The 17727-nt window shown below is 33.9% G+C and overlaps 1 protein-coding gene across 6 annotated transcripts in view; it reads right to left on the bottom strand.

Annotated features, from left to right (window-relative positions):
- HLTF (helicase like transcription factor) overlaps positions 1–17727 on the bottom strand; it is a 50652-nt gene that overhangs the window by 3063 nt on the left and 29862 nt on the right. For 4 of the 6 annotated variants that reach the window (XM_040636691.1, XM_040636692.1, XM_040636693.1 and 1 more), the window contains exons 15-24: positions 16878–17021; positions 15827–15965; positions 15036–15171; positions 13374–13553; positions 8258–8382; positions 7610–7800; positions 5759–5884; positions 5303–5415; positions 4782–4962; positions 1445–1525 (exon numbers count right to left, since the gene is read on the bottom strand). In XM_040636691.1, the coding sequence (XP_040492625.1) occupies positions 1445–1525; positions 4782–4962; positions 5303–5415; positions 5759–5884; positions 7610–7800; positions 8258–8382; positions 13374–13553; positions 15036–15171; positions 15827–15965; positions 16878–17021 (1416 nt within the window). The remainder of the gene's footprint in view (positions 1–1444; positions 1526–4781; positions 4963–5302; positions 5416–5758; positions 5885–7609; positions 7801–8257; positions 8383–13373; positions 13554–15035; positions 15172–15826; positions 15966–16877; positions 17022–17727) is intronic. The other 2 variants (XM_040636694.1, XM_040636695.1) reach the window with 1 other exon arrangement.

Genomic DNA, 17727 nt, shown 5'->3' with positions numbered 1-17727 from the left:
AATGACAACACTGCCCTACTAGATATCAAAGCATACTTTAAAAAACCATAGTAATTATAAGAGTAATACTGTCCTGGGAATAGGAAAAGAAATCAATGAAACAGGAACACAGGAACAAAGTCTGGAAAGAGACTCACATTAATATATATAAATTAGTTTATGATAAAGTGACATTTCAAATCAGTAGAAAAAAATGATATACTTAAATTTTCTGAAGCTTTTTCATGAAAAAAAGCACCTACGGTTCAAAGATAAGAGTTTGAAATAAGCCATTTCCAATATACATAACAAGAAATTTAAAATCAGAATGTATAAAGGAATCTTTTGTATTATAAAACTATATCTGTACTTAAAACTGGACAAAAACAACCAATTCACAGAAAAAAATATTAACAACACGTAAGCAAAAAATAAGTATGCTCAAGGTCTCAGGTATACGTAAATTAAAAGAGCACTTTTCTGACCATCACATAAAAATTTACATCATTCTCATACATCATTAAGCCTATTTTGAAAACAACTTGAAACAGTTAAAAGAATCTTAAATCCAGAATTCTAGTTTTCTTTCTTTTTTTTTTTTTTAAGATTTTATTTGAGAGAAAGAGAGCCCACAGAGGGCAGTGGGTGGGCAGAGAGAGGGAGAAGCAGACTCCCCACTGAACAGGAAGCCCAACATGGGGCTCTATTCCAGTACCCTGAGATCATGACCTGAGCTAAAGGCAGACACTTAACCAACTGAGCTACCCAGGCACCCCCAGAATTCTAGTATTCTTAATCCTAAAGAAGTATGTAATATAATGCTCATTATGGCACTGTTTTTATTAGCAAAATATTAGATTGGCTAAATAATGGTTTATCTATATATGGATGTTAAAAAGAATGAGTTTGTAGAGTCATCAAATTCACAGAGAGAAAGTAGAAGGGTGGTTGCTGAGGGCTGAGTTTCAATTTGAGATGAAAAAGTTCTGGAGATGGATGATGCTGAAAATTGCACAACAGTGTGAAAATATGTAATGCCACTTAAGTGTACACTTAAAAATAGATAAAATGATAAATATGTATTTTGCCACTATATGAAAAACAAAAGAAAAGGTTTTATATGTACTTATATGGTAGTGTACTTATATGGGTATAGTCCCCAAAATATACTGTTAAGAGGGCAAAGTATGTTGCAGAATAATAAAGTATGACCCCATTTACCTTAAAAGGAATTTTTTAAAGAAGAGACATGTACATACAACTGAATCTATGTAAACATCAAGAGAGACTTTGAATAACATGTAAAACTACTGATGGTGGTTTCCTCTAGAGGAGATTAAAGCTGACCTTCATATTTTGTTCTACATAATTCTACTGCAATCTTTCATAATATATTCATGCATTATTTGTATAATCTTAAAAACCTCATCAACCTAATTTTAAAATAGATGGCTTAAAAACTCACTTTTGTGATGATAACTTCTTGCTTCTGGCCAAGTCTATGGCATCTGTCGAAGCACTGATCTTCAGCAGCTGGATTCCAGGCCTAATAAGAATATGAATGCGTTGTTATCACCCTGATCTGTGAGTGTTCTGCACAAATCCTGTCATTTCAGTATTACTCATTTACCTTTTACTGACTCAAATTTTTCTGACTTAATTCAGATACTGACATAAATGCTCTGGGGAAAATAATTCACCCCACTCCAAACTATGACAGGCAGGTATTCTCCCCCATCATTTCACTGTACTGCTTCTAGTATCTAATACAGTACCTGATACATAGAAAGCACACAGCTAAGTGATTGTTAAGTAATCAAACAGTATCTTTTTCCATTTTAAAATTGACCTATGTCTGCTTAACAAAGGAAAAAAAAGTGTTACACATCCTCTTCAATGACCTAATTTATATCAGAAAAAATATGTAATTGGGTTCGTTTATGAAGAAGTTTTCTCCCCTTTTGCTGCTCTTTTGATTCTTTTTCTTTCACTTTCTTCCATTTGTTAAATAAAAGTACAAAAAAAGATTTCAGGAGTAAACAAAAGTCCTAAAACTTAAGGGCTTTGTTGATGCAATTTTCTCTATCTATATTTGAATCTGTTTGACTTCAAAATTGAACTAAAGTAACATTAACTCATTAAATACAGGCGTTATCGTGGGGACTGTCTTAAAGTGAAGAATGAAACAATGAAGCACAGAAAAGAATAAGCAAAACAACAGAGTTCTTCAGTCTAGAAAGACAGGAGTCAAGTGGTTTGGAAATACCATCATGAACTATCAGGGTAGAGATTAAACTATGGGATGATTCTTAAAGGGTGTTTAGAGAAAAGGAAACTATATATAAAAGTACGACCTGAAAATGAAACAAAACTGCAAATGCATATGTAGATGACAAGTTTATAGTATGATTCATACTCAGGCTGTTATTTTCTTCTAAAGTTCCCTTGATGGGGCACCTGGGTGGCTCAGCTGGTTAGGCTTCGGACTTCTTGATATTCACTTGGGTCATGATCTCGGGGTCATGGGATTGGGCCCCACATCCTGCTCTGTGCTGAGCACTGAGTCCCCCCGCCTCTGGCTCATACTCTTTTCCAAAAAAAAAAAAAAAAAAATTAAAAATAAATAAAAAATAAAGTTCCCGTGAGCTTTAGTGAAAAAGAGATTTTACTATGGCTGTAATTTGAGTATTGGGTGATTTTTCATATAGAAGTCAGATTTTAAGAATATACTTAGCTTATCATTTTCTAAAACTGATAATCGTATTTTATGTATATTCTGTATTTCACAAATGGATACATTTTGAAACCATTAAACCAAGAGCCCAGATAAATAAATGTTCCTTTCTGTTGTCTCTGTTTTATCTAGGAACCTTCTAGTGAGCTGGCAATATACATCTAGTATGACTACCATGAGTCAATTTTTTTTTTTTTTTTAAAGTAGGCTCCATGCCCAGTGTGGAACCCAAAACGGGGCTTGAACTCACAACCCTGAGATCAACACCTGAGCTGAGATCAAGAGTAGGATGCTTAACCAACTGAGCCACCTAGGTGCCCCTATCAGGGATCAAATTTATCTCATGATAATATAAAACTGATAGCTGCCATTTCACCAGTACTGATGAAGGAAGGTAATTAGCTTTATCAAAAGCCAAAAATCAAACATTTAAAATACACCGTAACTCTAATCCAACATTCCATGAAAAGGTAAAATACTTTCATTAGTAAAGTTTTTTATTCAATCTTATTTTCCTGGGACCTGGCCTTCATTTTAAAGCTAGAAACATGTGAAATATTCAATGAAAAACAATTTACTATGAACTACTAAAACATTCTAGAAGTTTTTTTAAACTACTAAAGAGTACAGTCTGTCATCAGCTTTATAATACTATATTTGGTATCAACAAAATTTTCCTTATCAGATACTAAGATGAACAAAAGAAGCAAATAATTTGGGAATTTGTCCAAAAATCATCTTCTAAGATTATCATCAGGTTAGTTAATATGACTTAATATGCGGTTACAAGGACTATTTTTTTTAATAATAACTATAAAATATTAAAGCACTAGCAAAGATTTAAAACTTCATCCACAGAACTAGGCAAGAAAATACAACAGACCACTGCCATCCATAACATTAATGAGAATCTGTGAATGTCAAAATATGGTTCTGGTTGGTATTTTACTGGGGAGGTTACCCTCAGGTGAGGAAAAAGCCTTGGTAGCAGGTGTATGCATGAACTAGATAGCCTAACCAGAATAACTCAAATTTGTATCTCAGTGAACTTTGTTATGAAATTTTCTGAATTTCAGGTAACAAGCTAAAACTACAAATCTTAAATCTGTAAATCATAGAAATAGCAGATAGGGTTGCCTCTAGCCCTGACAGTAACCTAGTGCAAATTAGAAACTGAATTAGTCCAGAGTGCCTACAGCTCCTTGTGCAATTAGAAAAAGGTGCTGCTCCTCTATGCATGCTTCTCTTAGGTCACAATTTGGTGAGTAAAGTTCAGAGTGAATTTTAGCTCCCACCCTACAGCTAGGTCTATATTGTACAACTACAAGTGACTGTACTGTATTAGATGCTAAAATTTATCCAAAATATTCCATTAATGGTATTAGTTCCTAAAACTGTGGTGCTGGACCACCTGTAACTGAATCACCTATGATCTATATAAAAATGCAGTTTCCTGGGTCTCATCCAATAACTCCTTAGCTCTGAAGACAGAGATGAGAAATTACATTTTACCTAATTCTTTGCACATTAACACTTGAGACCATTAATATCACGATGGTAGCTACTTTCTCTACCTTGTCTATAGCCAGATTCCTGGTGCCTGTAAGACTCCCTGACACAACGCAGAATCGCATTATTTGTTGGCCAAATAAATGAAACCACTACACTAAAGCATTACAAGTTAATAGAAACTAATTCTATATATAGAAGTAGAAAACCACAGCACAGAAATTAAAAACATGGAATCCTGGTTTGCATATTATTGCATGACGTTGGGCAAGTTATTTTACTTCTTTGTGCTTCAGTTTCCTACCTGTAAAATAAGGACAATAATAAAACCTCATAAGGATACATCATAGGGATATCCTAGGGATGCTGTGAGAATTTCAGTTGATATTATGTAAAGCACTTAAAAGAAAGCCCTCAGTACACATTTACTAAGTTAGTATCTATTTCTAAAGTCTGCCTAAGAATTTTCACCGTCAGTTATAACTATGAAGGTATTTACCAAATAGTTTATTTTTTAAAAAAGTTTAATAACATACCAAAATGTTACAGAACTACTTACTGGATCCATTAAGAACACTCGAGAAGCTGCAGAAAGATTCAAACCAACTCCCCCTGCTTTTAAGGATAGAAGCATTATAGTTGGAGATCCTACTTCAGTGTTTTGAAAACACTGAATTGATTCAACTCTCTTCTTCTGTGCCATGGAACCATCCAAACGAGTAAACACAAATCCAGAGGCTCTAATGGAAGGACAAAAAAGACAAGTAACACTTGTCCATACAATTTAAAAACAGGTTAAGTAATTACAAATCTCTTCATTCAACCAATTCTTCTACTTATTTATTTTGACAAATACTTACTAACCATCTACTAACATGTCATGCTCTGCAGTCAATTTTTTTTCTGATAAATTGCAAACTAAATCTTTAAAATCCTATGCTCCCAGGAAATATTCTTTGTGACTCTGTCATTTTAGATAGACGAAATGAATGTAACTGGTAAAACATAATTATTTTTTGCTATCCAAATCAAAACACATAAAATCCTTTTACTCAAAGTGAGAATCAATATTGAATTTACCTGAGTGGTGTTTCTATTAAAGACAGGAATGTTGTAAACTGAGAAACAACTAAACTTTTTATGTTGGGGTTCTTCTTTCTTAAGTCAATCAGTGCATGCATTAGAGCATTAATCTGAAAAGGAAAAAAAGAATCAGGACACCCATTAGATTCCATTTTGAATGGGCAAAATACATAAAACTTTTTTAATCAGGAAAAGAATGTTCCTGCCCCATTATTTCTCTAAAATGCAAAAGTAAAAGACAACTAATGTTTTTAAAAATTAGGACTGAAAGAATGCACTCATAAACTGAAGCTCCTTTCTTCTCAAATTCACTAGAAATAAAAATGTTAACACCAACAGAAGATAATATTCAAATGATAGTACTAAATAGATTTAGATAGAATTATTTTAAGACATGGTACCCTTTTATAAACATAAAACAAATACTCAAATATTTGCCCATGTGTATTTTACCTTCGAACTGGATGTCCATTCCATATTAGACTTTTTCTCAGTGTCACACGCCAATTCTTCTGGAGGACATTCTAATAAATTGTCTCCATGTATATCATTTCTGCATAAAGGACATTTAGCATGTGGCTATACAAGAAAGAATAAGATATGAGTGAAGTTTATCAGAGGAAAAAATATAAATTTACCTAAAATTTTTAAAAAGTATGGTAAATTCTGTATCCTTAATAGCTAGCATTTTATTAAACTTTTTATTAGATTCATCCATTTGAGATAAATCTGTACATGCTGAACTCCAGGCAGATGTAATGTTGTTATGTGTTAAGTGGGACTGGGTAAGAAAGGGAGCAAAAGTATGGTATGTGATCTTGATGACTAGCGGGAGCTTGAAACAAGTAATATAATACAATTTGCCCTTGAACACGGGTCTGAACTACAGAGTCCACGTATATGAAGATTTCTTCCCAATAAATACAATACAGTACCATAAATGGATATTCTCTTATTATTTTACTATTTTCTCTAGCTTACTTTACTGTAACAATACCACATACAGGCACGCCAGGTGGGCTTAGTTGGAGGAGCATGCAATTCTTGATCTCGGGGTCATGAGTATAAGCCCCACACTGGGTGCAGAGATAACTTAAATAAAAACTTTAAAAAGAATACCATATATAACAAAAAATATGTGTTAACTGTTTATGTTATCGGTAAGGCTTCTGGTTGACAGATTAGTAAAGTAAGTTTTATAAGAGTCAGAAGTGATATTCACGTTTTCAACTGCACAGGGGGTCAACACCCCTAACCCCTGCATTGTTCAAGGTGAACTGTACTATTTACAGACAACTTAAAGAAACCATGAATAACATCCTGAAACTAACTACAATACAGCACACTAGTTGGAACTGTTCATTAGAAGAAAAGAAAATTTCCTTCTTAATGGCTTATAAAGCTAGTCTAGACCTGTTAAATCCTATCAGGCTCATTCAAAGCAATATTTGTTGTGTCCATTTGTACCAAGACATGCTAATAAAATATCTCCTAAATAACTATATACCAAATACCATAACAAAAAAAAAATTCTGAAACTGAAATAATGTTAAAAAGTATAGTGGGGTTACCTTTAGGGAGGAGGGAGAAGGTAACAGATTGGGAGCGGACACAAGGAGACCACGGCACATGGATGTGTTTACTTCGTAATTCACTCAACTGTACAATCATGACCTATGCATTTTTTTTCTACATATATACCAATGAAAATGTTAAAAAAAAAAAAAAACTCTACCTCAGAAGAACTGCTTAAAGGATTATTCCACTTCAATAAATTCTACCAAACGTAAGAATCCAGACCTACCTTATCCAATAGCCAATAAACACGTGACAATTAAGCCCTTGAAATGTGAAGCCAAACTGAGATACGCTGTATATGTACAATACCACCAAACTTTGAACACGTAAGTTAAAAAATCATGTAAATTATCTCAATAATTTTTATATGATATATTGGATAAATAAAAATGTCATTAACTTCATCTATTTCTACTAGAAAATTTAAAATTACCTTTGTGTCTCACATTATTGATCTATTATTGGACAGCAATGATCTTAACAATAGAACTAGGATATTCTGATCATGCCTCTAAAAGTGTACTGTCTTTTTATGTTTAAAAGGGCTTACTTATAAGAAATATATCACTATGAAACACTGACATACATAATTAACCATAAAATGTGCACTAGTAAATCCAAGTGCAAAACTCTTTATAGTCTGTTTAACTGAGATTTCATTACACTCAAGATGGACTAGTATACCATTCCATCAAACACTGAATCCATACCTCGCATAAAACTAACCTGCTCATTTTGAATGACTTGGCAAATACAGGGTTTACAAAAGACATGTGCACAATGTGTTATGACAGGAACTGTTAAAGAATCCAAGCAAATTGCACATTCTTCATCAGAACCTGAGCTCAGAATTAACTTCATCTTCCTTATTAACTTCTTTCGTAGTTCTTCAGGTGTATCATTTCCTAGAGAAAAGGCTGAAAAATTAATTTCACAGCAAGATTTGTAATATGACTAGACAAATTAATCTTCTTATATAGGGAAAAGTTTTGCTTGGGTAGTCCTTATTTAGGCTTTTTCTATTACAGGAAACAAGCATGATTTAAATTTAAAAATTCAGAAGCTAAAATAGTAGCTACCCCATATAATACACCTTAAACAAAAGCAATATTACAATCTGCACATACTACCACAGAACAAAAGGCAGATCCAATGTGAAACAACTATCTAAGAGTATCACTGGAAATCCTGGAAGATATCATTATTATTCCATTTCACTGGTAAGAATTTGTGAGTATATTCTACTTGTGTCCTATTGTAAAAACAATGTCCATTTGACACAAATAAGACACTATAGGCCATATGAAAAATTTCTGATTCTGATTTAAATATCCCTAACAAATATAAGAGTGTAAATAAATCACATCTACTTACCTGAGGGACCACTGGAAGACACCGCGTTTGTAAGAAGGTGAGTATGACAGCAAATCTGCCGCAATCTAAGCAAAAGACCCAGGACATCCGCATAGTGTGCAAGGACAGTCCCTTCATTAAAATACCTAGAGGTAAAAAAATGTTCAACATTATGAAGGCCTCTAAACAATATTATTCCCTATTCTGAAACTGTGGAATAAAAATGGCATTGTTCTTTTCTTCTCTGGAAATCACTTCAAAACTACCTTTAATGAAACCACAAGAGATTTATAACCATAAAGCAAAATATATGAGAAATGGCTGCCAATTGCAATAGAAATCGGATAGGAAGACGCTGAGAGGACTACAGATCTCAAACAGACCTGCCAGAGCACAATTCTTCAAAACAGATGGCAAGTCCTGAGGGGAAAATCAACATCTTTCATGTGCAAAAACAAAAAACAGGGTACATGGCTGTGGTCTGAACTTGCATGGACAAGTTTTACACTAAGAAGAGAAGGCAAGCTAAGTAAGGAAACACAACAGACCTACTGTGTTTCCAGAAAAGATTATGGGCACAAGATTCCGCATTATAAGGAACCCTACAGCTTCTGATCTTTGTTGTGTAAGCACAAATAAAACCTAAAACAACTCAGATATAACCCTGAATCATAATTAAATAGGGATACTTGCTATTGGCCTGGGACACAGCTATGCCCCATCCCCCCATTCATATTAATCTCTTGCAAATAGCTAGGCCAGAAAGAACATTCAAATATAAGTAATAATCAGCAAAGAGCAAGGGAGGAACAAGTGGCAGTGAAAGAAAACTCACCAAAAAAATGTTGCAATGGTGCAAATAAAAATTATGAGCAAGGATACTGCCATGATTTATCATCATGGCAAAACAACACAGAGATGAAAAATGAGGTGGTACAGCTCAGGAGTGTGAAAGAGAAAAGTGAACCATCAGAGAAATGAAAGCCACACTGAAACCAGCATAAAAGAGACAAACCACTGTGAAAAACATAGGAAAGAATGTGGGAAACATAAGAGATAAAAAGTAAAACAGACATAAAGGATTAGAATAACATGATACTTATGGAAAACAAAGAACATCCAACACATATAAAAATAAAATAATGGAAGAGAAAACAACATTTAAGGAACACTTTACAGGAAAAGGAGTAAAAAAAAGCCTGAAATCCACAGATTTAAATGGTACCACGTGTTCCAGAAAAAACATCAACAGCCAGGTACTGGTCAAATTGCGAGACTTTAAAGAAAAACATTAAAATAAAATCAGGGTTTTCAATGGAAAGTATAGCAGAACAATGACAGTACAGGAAGAATGGATGATTCAAAAATTATACACTAAGTCTATCACGTACTTAAGTATATTAAGGAAATAGAAAAAGAATAGCCTAATGTTAGGAACACAGACTCCAGAGCTAGGAAACTTTGGGTAGGTTTCTTAACCTGCATCTTCAGCTTCTTCAGCTTTAACAGTGGCATGGTAGTAATACATGCCTCATAGGACTGTTGTATTAAAAAAAGTTAATATATGGAAAATATTTAGAATAGTGCCCGGACTATGGTAAGTTAATATAACTATATGTATAATATCTACTGTTACTATTAGTAATACTACAATTACTTCTAAATATGCAATAATACAAAAGGGAACATAATATAAAGGTTGAACTTATAAGCTCTAGAACCAAACTGCCTGAATTTAAATACCAGCTCTGTCATTCACTAGCTGTGTGACACAGTACAAGTTACTTAACTGCTCTGTGCCTCAGATTCATCTATAAAAATGTGGGTAATCATCATACTGACTTAATAAGATTATTGTTAATTAATACATACAAAGCACTTAGGGGGTGCCTGGGTGGCTTGGCTGGTTAAGCATCCGGACTCTTGGCTTAAGCTCAGGTCATGATCTCAGGGTCCTGAGATCCATCCCGTATTGGGCTCTGCGCTCAGCACGGTGTGTACTTGAGATACTATCTCACTCGCCCTCTGCCCTTCCCCCCACTCACACTTGCACTAAATAAATATAATTTTTTTTTTTAAAGATTGTATTCATTTATTTGAGAGAGCGAGCATAAGCAGGGGGAGCGTCAGGGAGATGGAGACGGAAAAGCAGGATCTCCGCAGAGCAAGGAGCCCAACGCAGGGCTTGATCCCAAGACCCCAGGATCACAACCAGAGCCGAAGGCAGACACCTAACGACTGAGCCACCCAGGTGCCACTAAATAAATAAAATCTTTAAAAAATACATATAAAGTACTTAAATGAATGCATAACACCGAGTAAGTGCTCACTAAATGTTACTAAATGTACTACATATTAAAAAGAATACTTTAAAAATAACCTATTTTCTAAGGGTTCAATAAAGTTATTCTTCTTAACCTGAATAATCTTTCAAACCGTCTATTCCCTGGCATGGTCACTTACTACACTAATAGTCAGCATTTCAGTTTAACAAATCTCTTTTGAGTACTAGATAATTAGAGTAGAAGCCTCCTCCAACCTCACTAGCCACTGGTCTTTGTTAGACCTGTTCTCTAACTTCACTCGCTTTTGGTGATCTCATCCAGACTCATGCTTTAATTACCAACTACAAACAGGTGACTTTCAAATTTACATCAAGAACATTCCCATGAACTCTAATCTTACATCTGACTACAAGACATCCCCACTTAGAAATCTCAGAGGCATCATGCGATCAATAGGTCCAAAACTGAACTTCTGATCTTCCCTGAAAAAACTGTTCCTCCCATAGACCAATTTCTGCAAATGGTAATTCCAACCTTCTAGTCACACTCATGTGAAAAACCTTGGTGTTATTTTGACTCCTCTCTCTCACTCTCCATACCATATCAATTAGCAAGCTCTGCTGGCTTTGCCTTCAAACTATAACAGAATCCAGCTATTTTTCACCCCCTTCATCACTACTACTACTGTAGTGAAAACCACCATGATCTCTTTGATTACTGCCACTGTTCTCCCTCATGCCCTTACTCCTAGAATATCAAACTTAACACAACAGCCAGTGATCCTTTTAAAATATAAATAAGATTATGTCACTCTCCTGGGTCAAAACCCTTCAAAGTTTTCTAATCTAATAAAAAGTAAAAGCCAAAGTCCTTGAAATATGCACAATGCCTTACAAAACCGTCATGTACTCCCACTCCAATCTCTGACATCATCATGACATTTGCACGTATTATCCAGCCACACTTACCTCTTTACTGTTCTTCAAGTTCACCAAATATGCTTTCAACTAAGGGGCTTTACATTTGCTATTTCTTCTGCCTGAAATGTCTCCCAACTCCATTCTTTTAGATCTTTTTCCACATAGAACCTTCTCAGTAAGGTCTTCAGTGAATACCCTTTTAAAACAGTTTCAGCACTCCCTATCTCCCAATTTTTTTCCATCCTATTTAATTTTTAAAAATTGCCTGTTCCCTCCATTAAAATATAAACTTCTTGGGAGTGGAGATTTTTGTCTATTTTATTATGCTATATATCCCAGTATATGTTACACAGGCACATATTAAATTTTGATTGAAAGAATGAATATGAAGGAAATTTCAATCACAACTGCAAGATTTTGAACTCTGAAATCACTTGCTTAGTTAGAACAATCTTATTCAATCTAATTCCTGTTAAACCTGCTTTGTATTTCAATGAAGTTCTTGAGTCTGAAGATTCCCCTATTTTCTCAGCCCTGTTCTGCCTTCACTTGTCTCCTACTCATTTTGGTCCCGTGGGCATTCACACCAAACATGTTCTTGCTTGGACTAGAATTTCTCACCTTTTACCAATCCCCGACCCCTTTATAATCTCCTTCAACAGTTCCTATTCCCAGATTTCACGTGTTGTTTGGAAAGTCATATTGACTTCTACATATATCCAAAACTACATGAAACCTATCTACCACATTAAAAACCTTACAACTTCTTTTTTTTTTTTTTTTTTTAAGATTTTATTTATTTATTTGACAGAGAGAGAAACAGCCTGTGAGAGAGGGAACACAAGCAGGGGGAGTGGGAGAGGAAGAAGCAGGCTCCCAGCAGAACAGGGAGCCTGATGCAGGGCTCGATCCCAGGACCCTGGGATCATGACCTGAGCCAAAGGCAGACGCTTAATGGCTGAGCCACCCAGGCGCCCCAGAACCTTACAACTTTTTATAATGGCTGTAAGTCCCGCTATCTTCCTCACATTCCCACCACCTTTCCCTGTAGATACCCTTGTCTCCTATTTCACTGACTATACTCTTTACCCTCCACTAGGCTTCATTTTTCTCTACCAATTTGCTTTATTCTCTTCTCTATCTGTAGTCTCTTCCATGCTCTCTTCTCAAGGCAGTTAACCCAAATAAATGCAAAAAACTGACAGAGCAACCAATTATCAATCCTATCTATCAGTCTCACTTTCTTCTTCCTTTTGCAAACTTCATGAAAAATGGTCTACCCCAACCTACAGCTGCTACCTCTTTGAAATTCCCTTACTCCTACAATTTGGTACACACCTCAGTATTCTGGTGAAACTATGCTAAGAGTTTACACCGGTAACTTCTGAATCACCAAATTAAACAGCTTTTCTAAGTCTCTGCATCATGTGACACTACTGACCATTCCTTCTTTCTTGATTATGCTTTCATTGGATTCTCCAACAGTTTTCTTTACTTTTTTCCTAATTCTGCCCTTGACGGAATTTTCTACAGTAATTTCTCTTTATTTTCCTATTTCTTAAATGTGGACATTCCCCAAAGTTTTGTTCCTTAAATAGGTTTATTATCTCTCGCTATATATACTTCTCTCAATGTTTTTACCTACTCCCATGATAGAGAGCCAGGAATAGATGCAAGGTCTTCTGACTAGCCACTCAGAACTTGCCATTTCAAGTAAACTTGTAATTTTTTCCTAACTTAAGGAATTACTTACCTGTAAATTATAATACTATTTCATTTACTTCAACTAATTTGTAAAAAGGAATTTAAATAAAGCAGCAAATTATCTTTCAGTATACTTCAGATTTTACTAACATTTCTAAGAAATACTATTCAGTTAAATAGGAAAGAAAATAAAAATTATCTTCTAAAATGTCTTTCTTTTTTCCGTACCTTCCAATAGTAGCTCTGCCTTCATTTTTCACAGACTGATAAATTTTTCTCTCTTCATCTGAAAGTGTAATGTGCTGAATAAATACTTTACGTTCTGGTAACTCCAAAACAGGTTTTCCTTTAATTTTGCTTGTCTTTGTTCTTCTTAGGGTAATATTTTTAATTAGGGATTGTAAACGCCTAAGTCAAAATAAAACAAGTAATCACATAACTTTTTATTTCTATATAAGTTGATTCAACAAGAACAAAAAAAATATTTTAATATATTACTATTTTAGAACCTAAAGGTTTTTTTAAAAAAAATCCCTTTGAGTCTTATCCAATCTGATAATCATATATTCTACCAATAGAAAATTATAGCAATAATGCATTCATTGCCCTCAATTCAATACTTGTCAGTTTAATCTTCTTTTATCCTGTCTTTATTTTTCTTAACTTCTCCCCGTTTTTGTTCTATTCACTAACTTTTTTACTTCTTGCTTCTGTCAAATACATCATCCAATATTCAACGTTCACACTCTTAAGTAGCTACACAAAGTGCAAGGCATTATACTATATCATAAAACTATAAATATGAGGAAAGATCTTATCTTCAAAAAGATTTTTCAGTAATATGAAATTCAAGGTACAAAAATAAGTGATTTTTACAAAGTAAAGATGCCAAAAAAATTAAAACATGATGTGACAATTCAGAAGAGAGAAACTCCTTCTATGTTCTACAACCTTTATACTCCCTTCTCAACATCAGAAAAAAAGGAGGCACATCAATTCTTTAAGGAAAGAAAGGTTTTTAAAGAAAGGTTTTTCCTAACACTGAAATATAAATACAATTTCTTAAATCAGAATTTACATAGTTGGTTCTGAGAATCAAGCCGTTTTGTAAACTAGGGTGGTGGCTTTTGAACCTTTTCACAGGAAACACATTTTATTCCATCTTGCAAACGTATCTATAAAAACACATACACGTATAACAGAAACCTTTCACAAAACAATACTTACTATATGCAAAGATTTATATTTCTTTAAATCTTCTACTCTATTTCATTTTCTTTTATAATCCTAGCTGCCATCTTTATGATGATTTCACAACCTGCTAATGGATCCCAAACTCTGAAAACCACTGTTCTAGGCAAAAACCTTAAGCCACATATTAGCCTAGTAAGTACCCTGTGAAATGGCTATCACCAAACTGAATTTTATTATCTGTCTCCATGAGATCCAACTTTCTTCCTTAAACTCTTGTTGATACCAATGTATGTCATACCATTCAATTACCACTATATAGAGCTACACAAGGTAAACTGTGAAAATTTAATATATATTAGATCCTCAGACCATACAGTTTTTCCTGCCATTGTTTAATCAATTAATGGTGATTTCAGGGGCAAAAGCAACACTCAAAGACCATAAAGCTCTGTCTTTTCTTTCAGTTTGACTAAAATCAAAGAAAGGGAAGGCTTATGTGTTTTAGTGATAGTATGAAATCCTTGTCTCCCCAAACAAGAATCACCAGATTCTAAGAGCCAAAGGCATTAAGCTATAAATGCTTTTGGGAGAAGAAAGCCAACAGTGAAGTTAAAATAGTAATCAAAGTGACAATTGGTTCAAGCTGCTTACAGTTATTTATTGCTAATATTAATCAGTTTTCATAAAATTACTTACCTAAGTCCTCCTTCATCTCCCATTGTGACAGGACGCTGTATTGTTCTATGCCACCATTCTCTATCAAGAAACGGTTTAAGTTTTAAAAAGGAAAGAAGAGACCACAAGTCCTTTAAAGAATTCTGAATCGGAGTACCTAAAAATAACAGAAAAGTGTTTTAACTCTATAAGTGTATCCATTTAGAATATGCACCTAACGCTATCAGAGGAAACAATAGTTGAAAATGGGCATTCTGCACTGGGCACAGAGACTAACTATTAAGGTATAACTATAATCCATTAAACATAAACCCAATCTCAAAATATAGTTTTGCTCTAATTTTCAGCTCTCACTTGACACACTAACAAAGAAAAAGACCGCAGGTCCAGTAAATTCAACTTTCTCCTTATCCAAGAACATGTGTTTATTTGGTTTTAAATTAGCAGTACTAGCAAGAAGGAAAAAGTGAATCTGAGTTTACATTCTCTTCCGCATTTTCTAGTAGAGGTGTCAAAAGTAGCAAACAGGCTTGGCTTCAATGTGAGAAATAGAGAAATAGAGATTCTGACTGGAGAATTAAAGTGTCTAATGAATCTCCGAAGTTTAAAAAAAAGCCTAGTGATTATTCCATAAATTGACTATAATTCAAATGTTGCCACAGCATGGGCAACTGTGAAAAACAAGTCAAAGTATTTTATTAAATGACTTCTATGATTAATTATAGACAAACCTGAAGTTTACAAAGTTACCTCACTAAAACTTACTGAATGATACATATTTGAGAATTCTTAAAAAAATATAACCTTTTTACCTGTTAATACCCATCTTCTTTCTGCTTCTAAATCAAGTACAGCTTTTGTCTGTTGAGCATTTGGATTTCGGATGGCATGTCCTTCATCCAGTATCACTCTTAGCCACCTTATGCTATGTAATGGACTATCACCTTTAGTCTGAAATAAATGTTTCATGTGAATTAAAAACACAGGCAAGTAAAAATATTACTTCATGTAATTTGATAAATACAAGTTATTATTCTTTAATATTAACACTTACTATGTGGTAGATACTGCTTTAAAACTATATATATATTAAGTTATTGACTGCTGAAAAGCTTATGAAGTATTAGTATTTACTCCTATTTTACAGATGAGAAAACTGAAGCACCAAGGCTGGGAAGCATGTTGCTCAAAGTACCACAGCTAGGAAACAGCAGAGCTACCATTTAAACCTAGGTAGTCTAGCATCTATTGAGACTTTGGTTCAATACACTGAGCTAATTCTGCCTTAGATTAAAACTGTGTTAACAGAAAAATTTTCAGTTGTAGGAATTATTTGAATACAACCTAATTAGTTTTTCTTATGTTAAAGTTAATAACGTTCTTACCAGAAGACCAAAATTTTGACAATAAGGTATTCTGAAAAACATTTTAACAATTGGAATTACAGGCAAACAAACAACAATTAAACTTCTAAATTAACTGGGAAACTCATGAACTTCAGCTATTAAAAAAAGGCTTACTTTTAAACTGAGATAATTATTAATCAAATCACTGTGATAGAAAATAATATTCTAAAATACTAGAAAAAACAGAATTCACTTATAAACTGCTATATAAACTTAGTACAATTCCAATGTAAAACTGTAATTTCAAGTGTTCAAAATGGAAAATATTCATAATCAGCTGAAGAATGTTCAGACTTTTTTGCAGAATATTAGAAAACGATTTCCTATTTACTTCCTACATATTCTTAAGTATGTAGAAAGAAAGGAAGAGTATAAAGTCTGAATTTTAGAATGCTTTAGAAACCTGAAGCATATTTCTTAAATTCAACTTCTGAAATATGAGTCTCAGCATACTTACTCCATAGTCATGAGTTAAAATGTTGTATGTAGTCAAAACAATATCCTGTTTTGAAAGCAAGGCTGGGTCTCTTATACGATCAGGACCATAATAAACATAAAAATTCAAGTGCACATCTGATTTTATATGTTGTCCAAACTGGTCCTAGAAGAAAATTAGAAATATTTAAAATAATAAAACAGATTAGTGTCACGTTTGATATAAAAAACTACTGTCCTGTACACAAACCAGACTACTAAAGTTACATAAAATCAAGTTTCCTGCAATCTAAACTACAATAAGAATGATAATAACAATACTAATTATTATTTTACTGTCAGGAAAACGGATATATATTCAATAATAATAAATTATATAAATTTTGTTTGGCCCTACCAATGAGCAGACACTTCATTTTTAGGAGGAAAAATAACCAAATTTCTTTAAAACTGTAATTTTTAAAAATTTTTTCAATATTTTAACAGAAAGGATCTTTAATGCTTCCCGTTAGTAAAGTTTGTAATATCAAAATTAAACCGTAAAAGAGCAACCAATATTTTCAAGAACATAGGCAGAGATTTAAGCATAGTATCTACTTTCATTCATTTATCATAGACCTACTATTTGCCAGGTTATCAACCAGAAAGTAGTATAGCTAAAAAGAAAAATAAGACCTGGTCCCAGCCCTCTCTGAGGAAATGATCTGTTTAAAACAACTGATGTTTTCTCTCAAATCTGAGAGATGCTGAGCAGGAAAAAAAAATCATGATTAGCCTGGGGGAGGAAAAAAAAAGGATACCAGAGAGGGGCGCCTGGGTGGCTCAGTCAGTTAAGTGTCTGCCTTCAGGCTCAGGTCACAATCCTGGGGTCC

The sequence above is a fragment of the Ursus maritimus genome, unplaced genomic scaffold (assembly GCF_017311325.1).
Source record: "Ursus maritimus isolate PB19 unplaced genomic scaffold, ASM1731132v1 scaffold_20, whole genome shotgun sequence".
Taxonomy (NCBI): Eukaryota; Metazoa; Chordata; class Mammalia; order Carnivora; family Ursidae; genus Ursus; species Ursus maritimus.
Note: the sequence above shows the minus strand (reverse complement) of the source record. Positions and strands in the feature narration are given on the sequence as shown.